Consider the following 11,566-nt stretch of genomic DNA (forward strand, 5'->3'; position numbering starts at 1 on the left):
TTAAAATTCCAAAAAATTTAAAATAGAAAATCCAACATCGTAGGAAATTTAGATGTAAGATCTTTAAATGTTTCTGTAGTTTTTTAACTAAATAGTTAAAAAAACACTGACTAAAAAGTTTTTTTTCTAAATAAAATTATGTAAAAATAACTATTGGCAATTATTTTGGCAACTATTTGAATTATTCCAAATGCTGCTATAATTTCGTCTAATTAGGTAAGCCTTGTTCTGTTTCTACTGGGGTTTCGTAGACCAAAAACTTTACATTTCCCCACAGGAAAAAATCTAGCGACATTAAATCGGGTGACCTAGGAGGCCAAGAAACTGATTCACTGTTATAGTTTTTAAAGATAACAACACACAAGCGCTGGTAAATTGCTTAAAATCTCCAGCTATAAAATTTTTAAACATTGACATTGACGTTCACATTTTAAACAATTGTTATGGTAATATCATGTACAAAGGGCAGAAATTAAATGGATTAAATCCTCTTTAAGCAATTAATTGTCTTTCTAAATTTTAACGCGTCTTAGGGCCATAGTGCCGTAGTGACACTTTTCCGGAAATGGGTCTCTATACTCAAATATTTTCTACTGTTGCACTGAATAACCCCTACAAGTTTGATCCCATAGTTCTTAAACACCCTGTATAAAATTATCTATAAATAACATTAGATATATCTTATGTGCTTGGAAAATTAAATTACTAAATAGTCATCATAGTCATCCGTTGACGTTTTTTTCAAATGATACGTGGATGACGCAATTCCAGTTAATCAAGATCAAACTGTTTTAACTATTTCAAAAATTCAATAGCTCGAAAATTCAGGTTGTAGAAGGAACTTAATAAATTATCACTTATTAGGATTGTCTAATAAAATTATGGTGACGCTTTACATATATTACGTAATTAAAAAAATATTTTTTTTAAAGTTACCAAACAGAAAAACTAAAAGCATCAATTCAAAAACACACCACTTTAGACCAGATTCTCGAGTGAACAAATTATTTTTCTGAACTAAAAGCAAAAACTCAAATCCTCTTAAAAGCAAACATTATTTATCGAATTACATGTAATATATGCGGCAAATGTTACGTAGGACACACATCAAGATATTACAAATCAATTATAAAAAAAATCTAATTTAAATCAAACACCCAGTGCACAGATACAATACTGAAGAAATTAACATTAATAAAAGAGGAGACAACGATTTACTGATTTCCACCGCAGTGAGTAGGAAATTTGGAAGGGAAGTGCTCACCCACCGCAAGAGCACGAGCGAAAATATCTGTGTACATACTGCCTGCTGTTCTCTTAATTCCAATTATATTTGTCTATATTTTTCCAAACATTAGGAAAAATATTCGTGTTAAATACATTTTAACTATGCCTGAATGGATTGACGAAAACTAAGAAAACAGATAGTTACGGTCTCACAACATATAATAAATGGCTACACGTGTTTTGCTCTAGCTAACATCATCAGGTTTAAAATCAATAATATCAGTATAAACGAAATGAAATTTAAATAAGATACACATTTGCAATGTTAACATTTTGTAAATAAATAAAAATTAAAAAAGTAGAACTTAATAATAACATAGACTCATCCAGAGTCCAACCCGGTACCACAAGATTAGACGTATGAGTATAAAACCTTTGGACTATCTAAATACTAATATTAAATTACTTATATGTCAATATAATTATCGAACATAAGGTGAAGATTTCGACTTTATGTAATGGGAGGGACAATGATAAAAAATATTAAATTAAATTGTAAAACGTGAGAATTAGCGCGAAAGTAAATACACGGATTAAATATAATTGTATGCATTTTATCTGTGGTAAATACGTCATTTAAATACACGAGAACAGGATTCTTTTCGCAATTTCTATTTTCTCCAGAAGATTAAGCTTTTTATAAAAAATTATGTAAGTAGTGCATATGGTTAGCAAACGCTGATTTTGTATCACTGACCTCGGAATTTTTATATTTTTTTTAAACAACACTTCCTGCTCTTGAATGTTTGTAGACATTTTTCTACCAGATTGGACACTGTATACTGTTTACAATCCCCACACCTTAATCATTAATAATCTAATTAATAATTAAACCAAAAAAAGGACGGGAATCTTTTTGCGTTTTTATTATGAACTACATTCTATGTCAATTTATATTTATTTAAAATTTTGTAATATAATCTATTTATTAAGTGTAGGGGAAATCCGTTGTTTAAAGCCACATGTTTTATTACAATTATTTTGCGAATGCTTCTTTAGACAGTGGTCTAGAAAAGGCAGAGTACCATCTTGTTCTTCTACCATGGTGAGAAAAATATTTGGATTTAAGGAATTTATAAAGCTAAGAAAATTTGGTAAGTCTTCCTCCCTGCCATTCCAGACTATAAAAATGTCATCCACATACCTTTTATATACCGTGAGACAATCCCCAAACCTACGGATTGTCTCTCATTTAAACTATTTTACCTTCTAGGTGACTGAAGAAACTCTCGCTCAGAAGAGGGGAGAGACAAACCGGAGATTTTATTGTCACACTGGAAAAAAACTGGTTGATTACTATTTCCAGCAAGTCTAAAAATCCATCAATGACCATTCAACTAAGAGATGTTTTTAATAAAAGAATTCTTATTTACTTTAAATAGTCTATAGGCCGGATGCTGGGAAAAAGATTTTTTACATCCAAAGAAATAAATTTAGATCCTCACGGGTTATTAAGACTTTTTAGACTGATCAAAAATTCTTAGTCGAATGAACCCTGTTAAATTATTAAGCCTTCTGTAGAAAATGGAAATTTCGAAGGCTAAAGAGAGTCCTGTTCTAGTGTGTGTAAATGACTTATTTATTTTCGAGACAAATCTCATTTTTAACAATTTAATATTTTTACGATTGTCCCTAATATTAAATAAAGATTAAATCTTTAGCTTAGGGTTGATAACTATATTGACATTTAAGTAATTTAGTATTGGTGTCTAGATAATCCAAAGGTTTTTTAATCATACCTTTAATCTTATGGTGCCCGGTTCGATTCTCGGTGAGTCTATGTTTTAGCCTAGAATTTTTTGTTTATTTACTTAGTGGGGATGTTGTAAAATAGGTTTTAAAGGCATTTAAGTTTCATTTTGTTTAGACTGATATTTTTGATTTTATGCCTGATGATACTCTAACTATAGCGAAACAGTGTGTGTAGCTATTTTTTATATGTTGTGAGACCGTGACGTATGTTATCTTTGTTTTCGTCAATTTTAAGGGCTGGCTCTTTTGCGAAAATTGGGTGAGATTTTTTTAATATGGATGAATAGAGCTATGGCCATTCTCGAACTTTAAACAAAAAGATAATTAAAAGCAGTTATTAAGGCATGGCAGTAGGCAGCGCGAGTAGCAGGGGTTGCATGTAAAGGGAGTATTAGAATAATATAATCCATGTATCTGTCATTCTATATATACCTAATATATAATAATATACCTAAATATTTATCTATCTTTTTGTTAAGCTGATAACTGATTTCCCAATTTCAATTTGTATCTTTTGTTTATGATTTGCAGTTCTATAATTTTTTTACCAAATTTTAGTATTTTTTAACCAATTTTAATGCTTTATTTCTAATGTATAAATAAATAAAAATCTTGCATAATCACACTGTATTTTAGTGCGCTGATGCCAACATATTGGTAAAAACGTCTCCAAATTTAAATAAATATGGACTTTTATTTATTGATTCCTAAACCCATTGATTCATTGGGTTTAGGAATCAATAAATCAAGAAAAAGGAATCACTTCGGCTAAAATATATTAATTTACAGTTTTGCCATCATCTCCTCTTACGTGTTCAGAAGACGAGAATGTTTCTGTTACGATCTCAGAAAGGGCCGTTAATATGAGACTCGCAAATCAAAACCTCGACCTGAACGATCAAATTACTATTAAGCAATTGCGAAGAGGCTTAAATATTCGACAAGTGAGTTCCTCCGAGAGTGAGGAGGAGAAGATGAGCAATAAAGACTATGAGCAGGAAAAGCGTTATTCGAGAAGTGGAAGGGATTCTCATTCTAGTAAAAAGTCGAAGCGGTCTAGGAGATCTCGGTAAGTTAAAAGATATGAAAATCAGTTGCACTGTTTAGTTAATCACAGAATAGCCCGTCTAGGACCACCTTATCCAAAAATATTTGGTTCAGTTTATACTCAAAAATACACAGAGAAAAATACTTTTGTACAGAACATTTTTGGCTTGAAACAAAGTTTTATTTTATTATATTTATTACATTTATATTAATATAGAAGTTAAGGAATTGAACCGCTAGAGACGTGATTAAAGGCGAAATAAATTTGCACGTATGCATTTCCTGCGCTGCGCTGCTCCCTCGCTACGTTGTTGTCTTTCCGTATGACGCTAGTCAGCGTCTTACTTTGATGCGGGTAACTGTATTACTTGCAATAAATTTTTGCAAATATTACACGAAAGTTCGGCATTTCCAAAATATTTTTCTGACGCGACCTTTACATACATACATCAATATACAACCCACATAGAATCGTAATCTCAAAATGTTTTATTATGCTCTATGTTGCATGTTATTTGGGGACAAATCTGGAGATCTAGGAGGCCATTTAATAAATTAATTAGCCGATTAGGAAAAATCTTGTTAAAAATAGACCGATCCCAGGTCTAAATCAGGAAAGATTTGATGGCTGGAACTACTTACTTTTGCAATAACTAAAGGATTTTGGCGCTAAATGTACCATCAATAAAAAATGGCCCTATAATATGGTCGCCCATAATACCAGCCCAAGCATTCAATTTTTGAGGATACTGAATACGGAATTGAAAACTTCTGTGCTCATTTTCCCGAGACTAATATCGAACAACGCAAGGATTTTGTTTCCCATGTGAGGGAAAAGAAAATTCATCTGAAAATAAAATATTTCGTAAAAAATATTCATTTTCATTTGCCTTTTCCGTCATAGTTTCACAAAATTCCATTCTTCGCCACTGATCTTCGGGAAATTAGAGTTTTAGAACATTTGAAGCATTTGTACCCATGTTTTTTAAAATAGTGGTAACAGTTTTATGATCCCAGTTCCTCTCCAATACTGCTATTTGATCGTGAGTTGAATCTACTGCTAGAACTCTACAAATAATTTATTCCAGTTCTTTCTCCTAGACCCTTTCAATAGAAGGTTCTTGCATCGTACTGCCAAATGGCCTTCATATAAAACCATTAAACAATTTGAACTCTTTTGGAAGGTGTATAGCAGCCCTAATAAGTTGAGAAAAAAATCATAGCGCTGTAAATTCAAGAATCCAGCGTGATGGTAAGATAAGACATGCTGCTATTATTATTGTTCTTCGATAAAAATAAAAACAGCAAATTTCTATCAGGAGTCGGTCGCTCATCGACGAGAGAAAGGAATGTTGCGATTATTTTGGATAGTGCGTAATCTTTAATTTCTTAGCCTATATATGAATGTTATACCACAGATTAAATATAACCAGATGCGAAAGAGCGGCGATTTGGCGATTCAATTTGTTTTGGCTTTGGTTCTTTGTCTTTGGGCTACTTGCACCAATGCATTTACCGATTCAAGTCTTATAAAAAAGATTGCGAGCACCAATTTTTAAATTTTTTGTATAAAATAGTGTGGAACTTTTTAAATAGAAGACTTGATGAAAATATCAAATTTTGTGAAAGTACAATATTTTTCTACAGTTTTACAGCAAAATTGTCGTTCTCTGCGTTCTTATTAAGAATGAATATGAACATTCCTATTTTGCAACTAAATATGCTCAATTTGCTTCTAAATGTATGTTTTCTATTACCGTGCGAAACCAAAAGTACTCACTTTAAGCACGCTTTTGGATCCGTAAAGTTTACCTGTTGAATACAGTGAACTAAACCTATATTTGACACTGACAAGTAGTGGATTATTTTACGCAAAAATTAGAGGCTGCCCATAAACCAACACGGTGAGCTACGTATGGGGAGGAGGAGGGTGTCTTGGCCTGGGCTACGTCGTTTTTTTTTTCTGGAGAATGAACATTTTTTTAATACAGTTTTCTAGTTTTAAGTCAGAAAAAATTTAGATTTATGTATTGAAGCTTTTAAAAATGATTAAGAGGCGTCGGGAGCGACCCGCATTTACACATTTCGTGATGTTCTCTTTCGGACTGTTCTGGGGCTGGCCGATATAAAGATTCTCTCGAGCGCATCATGCTACCGAGATACAGTGGCGTAGTTTATTAACTAATAGAAATAGGCTTTTTTGGGGTTATTGTTTTTGGAATTTTTAAAGTAACAATTTTGTAACAAAGTAACAAGGTTTGAACGAAATTTTTTCCTATTATATATGTACAGCAAATTCCTGATTATGTTATTTCTTAGTTTCTAGTAAAGGCAAATTAAACCACCAATAAATTATAACATATCCTTTAAATTTTACTAACTAATAAAAATGGAATGTGAATGAATTATATAGTGCATCCGTAAAGTAGCCGATAAATTTAATAAAAATGTAATGGACATTTTCGGAAAAAATGCCCGAACCCATCGAGTTTAATATTTGGTTTAGGGTTTTTCTACGTGGAAATTAAATATACAGGTTGACTCAAAGAAAAGATCTGACCTCATTAATATGTTTTTAAATGGAAATCACCATTTTTCAATGCAGAATCAGAAAGAACGCATTTTTTTACAAAGGATATGGTACAAATAAATAGTGGTTACGTAAGCGATTTTGAACGAAAAATTATGATAAAATGTAAAATTAAAGAAATCACTATCTAAATTAAATGTTCGAGCACCGATAATAACCTGACAATAACTAAGGCGATTTAAAAATTCTTTTTGAATGTTGTCAGTGACATTAAGTTCTTTTAAATCTTCTAAACTCGCAGGTTTAGTGACATACATTTATAAAGTAATAAGTATCCTCATAAAAAGTAATCGAGGGCAGTTAAATCTGGCGATCTGGGTGTCCATTCAATGAACCCTCGTCTACCTGTCCAACGATTTGGAAGAACTTTATCTAGATAATTGAGAACGGGTAAAGCACAGTATGGCCGGGCTCCATCTTGCTGAAAAAAAGATCACGTTGGTGCATGTCGGGTTCTTCCAAATCCGGATACAAAATTTTCAGAACGGGGATAAGAGCATTTTGAAGAAAGTCCAAATACCTCTCACCAGTGAGAGTGTCATCAAAAAAGTAAGGTCCTAAAACTCTTCCTTCCCTTATACCGGCACCACACATTAACTTTTTGAGGGTGTTGTGTATGACATTCTGTGAACCAATGAGTTTCCGGTGGCCCAGAATCGACAATTCTGTCTGTTCACATGGCTGGTTAGAGTAAACGTTGCTTCATCAGTAAATATTATCCGTTTTTCAAAATTATTGTTATCATTATATAATTGCTGCATTTGCTCACAAAATTCATTTCGGCGATCAAAATCATCTTCCGATAGCTCTTAAAGTAAGAATATTTTAGGTAGGAAGAGTGAAACTTTACTTTTTTTAATACTTTATACACAGTAGATCGCGATAAATTAACATTAAAATGTGATTGTGGCTTTGGGATTATCTTGGACCCTTAACAGAACGTTAAGCTCATCTTCTTCAGTTTATCAGAGTATCCCGAACATGCCCGAATTCACGAAATTTTGCTTCAACTCTGCTTACTATGCTTTAGCTAATAGGCGACCAATCAGGATGAGTTGTATTAAACAACTAAACGACCTCCTTTTGAGTACGCGACATATCTCCGAAACCAATCATGCACAAGATTTCGATTCTTTCACGGTTAATTTTGTCATATTTCATACAATTACAGTAGGTAATAAAGTGTATTTACTAATAAAATGCAGGATGACACTGCTTTCGCCTCTCAAAAAGAATAAACACCTTTTGCAAATGTAAAAATACTTTAAATAGTTGCACCCAATACATTGACTTTTTGACACTGACAACAACAAAGACAACAACTAAAAAACCAAAATACCAGCATTTAATTTGAATAGGTATTTCTTTAATTTTACATTTTATCATAATTTTTCGTTGAAAATTGCTTATGTAACCCTCTATTCATTTGTACCATGTCCTTTGTAAAAAAATGCGTTCTTTCCGATTCTGCATTAAAAAATGGTGGTTTCCATTTAAAAAACATATTGATGACGTCATATCTTTTTTTTAGTCACCCTGTATATTTAATTTCCACGTAGAAAAACCCTAAACCCAATATTAAAATCGACGGGTTTGGAATTTTTTTTTAGAAACGGTCCATTTAATTTTTATTGAATTTATCCGCTACTTTGATGCACTGTATAATTACATAAGACGCGGATCGGTCAACAAAACGAATATATCAAGGAAACACCGACCGCGATAATTCACACTTTTGAGCTTCTTTGATGATTAAAATTAGCAAACTTTATAAGCCCTATACCTTTTGTAAAAAAAAAAGAAAATGTCGATGAATAAAAGGAATTTCCCAAAATTAAGATTTAAAAAATGGCTATTTTTGCTTAATTTTACCCTACATTTATACTATATACATAAATAAATTAGAAATATCACAGACTGAATCGTAATTCTAATATATATTTCTTAAAATTACATATGCATTTAATTTAATTCGTAAAAATCAACATGGCGGAAATAAACCTAAATAAATGTCATTAAAACATGGCGTCATTAGATAAATAATAAATTTGGGGTTTGTACATTAATTAATTTTACATAAAGCGTATATAAATTTAAATCAACTTTATTAACATCGCCAAATCCTATCAAAAAAACTTAAAACAATGTTGTGTGAAGCCTTTTTTTGGTCTCAGGTAAACCCCTGCGATATAGTTTATGGACTATGCTGCGGCAAGCCGATGCCGACCAACACGAAATCAGAAAATATGATTCTATTTCTCACACTCTTATACTCACCAATTGGTTGAATATGCATCATAGGCGATCCCAACATTCTGTTACTCTTTTTCTTTAATATTTACCTTTCAGACTTCACCCTACTTAAATGAAAAGGTATGTTCTAGGACAGATGTTCATAATTTAAATTGAAGATTTATGGGTTTGTTTACCCCTACCAAACATTCATTGGAACTTTTTAAATGCTAAATTTTTACTTTACACAAATCATCATGGGTATAATAATTGCTGCCCTAATTACAGCCAATGAGGAATATCCCATTCCTGATAATATATCCCCGAATGTTATAGCAGGATTAGTAGACATTTTTTTAAACATTAATCTTTTCAGAGAAGAATTCCTAGCTAACTAATCCCATTCGTTTCTCTTTTACAAGTTCCATATCCGCAATCGAGCATCCAAAAGAAAGATGTTTATTGTCGAATATTTAAGAGAACAAGTGTTGAAAGTCAGATAATATCTGACTTTCTGAAAAATATTATTCTTCTTCCCAATACGGTATTTTCTATCTGAATCGCTAAAACGATTTTTTTATTCAGAAACATATGCATACCCAAGTTTGTAAAATTACACCTTTTATTTAGAATTTCGTTACCAAATTTGATATGCTCCAGAATTATATCAGGCAAGGGCGTACCCAGGATTTAAGCTGGGTGGGGAGGGAGGGGGGGCTCATACCTGTTTTGAGAAGATGGTTGGTCGGGTATATTAAAACAAATAATCATGAAAATTGACTTTTATTAATTAGTTTGATTGACACATAACAAAATATTATATACAGGGTGTTCATTTGAAAACTTCCCACCACGCATTTATCGAAAACCGCTGTTTAAAAAAAAAACGCCGAAATACGTCAAAAGGTTTGTCAAGGGGGACAACTTTCTAACCTAAAATTACTTCATCCTCTGCCCCTCAGGGTCATCACCTTAAAAATTTTAAATGGCAAGGAGTATCGAGTAATAGCTTGTTTAAAAGGTCTGTCGAAGTCTTTTATTTTGACGTTTGATTTTTTTAAATCGGTCGATTCGTTTTCGAGAAAATTAGAAAAATCTTTGTTTATCTTAATTTGTTCAGATAGAAAGCAAAAACATGAAAATATCAGTTTTTATTTCAATAAGTGTTCAAAATGTTGCCCGTTTTTGGCCAAACAATGATATAGGCGATGTTCAAATTCCTGACGGACATTTTCAAAAACATGTTGTGGGATATCATGGCTGTCGATGATGCGTTGACGAAGTTCATCCAAACTTTCAGGTTGGGGAGTAAACACAATAGATTTCAAATGACCCCATAGAAAAAAGTCTAACGGCGTTATATCAGGACATCTAGCAGGTCATTCTATAGGCCCTCTTCGCCCTATCCATTTATCTGGAAACTCGTCGTTTTTTCTAAATCAGACATAAACCTGTAAGCCTTTCTTCATCCATGGTGCTTCTAAGCCACGTTTTAACTCTTCGCAGCGTACTGTAGGATTGTTCTACGGTTGGTGTGGTGCATGGGATTATGCTTAAAATAATCAATGTCTTTCTGACAGCAGAATAAAAAATGTTGACTTCATTGAACAGATCAACTACTTCTATGTCCCTTAATTGATCATCTGATAAAGCCTTCTTGACCCATAAATTATGGCAAAGGTTCAGTTCTCCGGTGATATCCAGGTTATAAAATTCTTGGAATGATTGTGTAAGTCTGTAATGCTGGTTTTGGTCTTGGTGATATATAAGGGATGTAGCTTACTTAAAGCAAACGCTGAAGTATTTTTTTTAGGAGATTCAAATATTCAATGATGAAATGAGTGAATCAATGTATGGTATTATCAGGGAACGCCACCAATATTTTCGTTATCATTGTCTGATGGCAAATTACTTCTATGTGTCTGCTTGTGCTGCTGCTATAATTTCAGGATCGACGTTGATGTTGACGTTGAGTTTGTTGGGACGTCGATGGAGAAGTATAGTCGGCAACAGATATATTTACAGGTTCTGCTGGAGAATGTGACGCTTGTCCAATGTTAGCATGCAATGATCTTCGCATTACATGAGTAGTTTTATCATGGTTGTCATTTTCATCGCTTCCACTACTACTTTCGCAACCTTTTTTTCTTTTTTCGCGTGTTGTCCCTAAAAAATGGATACACAAAAGTACTCTTACAGTGTTTGCGCATAGGACGAAAATACAGAAAATAAAGATCAAGATACCTATAATACATCATCATCATCTATATGATACATCACATTTAAATATCATTTTCTTCGGACTTCCTATCAGTAAAAGTAAAATTGCGATATTCAGAATTCGTTAACTTAGTAGTTTGAACAAAGAAATCAAATAATCATATTTGATTTCATTCATTTGGTTTTGTTTTGACTCACCTCTTTCAAAGAATTTCCTGATATCCATTTGACAGAGTAATATTTCCAGTCTCCAATTGTTGCGCAGTAAACGTAAATTAAATCTCGTGTCGCCGCAACTAAACTATAAGACCCTATGGCGCCTGAAATATTCGCTCGTATTAAACTCCGAACTGAATTGAATTGTATTCGTTGTCTCGTCGAACTGAATTGCCTTGCTCTGCCTCACGATCCCGCTTATATATTCAAATATTCCATTCT

The 11,566-nt window shown here is 32.7% G+C and overlaps 1 protein-coding gene across 2 annotated transcripts in view; it reads left to right on the plus strand.

Annotated features, from left to right (window-relative positions):
- The window catches only part of LOC126737092 (protein smoothened), a 51,051-nt gene that overhangs the window by 31,566 nt on the left and 7,919 nt on the right, over positions 1-11,566 (plus strand). For both annotated transcript variants that reach the window (XM_050441805.1, XM_050441806.1), the window contains one exon: positions 3,829-4,108. In XM_050441805.1, the coding sequence (XP_050297762.1) occupies positions 3,829-4,108 (280 nt within the window). The remainder of the gene's footprint in view (positions 1-3,828; positions 4,109-11,566) is intronic.

Source organism: Anthonomus grandis, chromosome 6 (assembly GCF_022605725.1).
Source record: "Anthonomus grandis grandis chromosome 6, icAntGran1.3, whole genome shotgun sequence".
Classification (NCBI taxonomy): domain Eukaryota; kingdom Metazoa; phylum Arthropoda; class Insecta; order Coleoptera; family Curculionidae; genus Anthonomus; species Anthonomus grandis.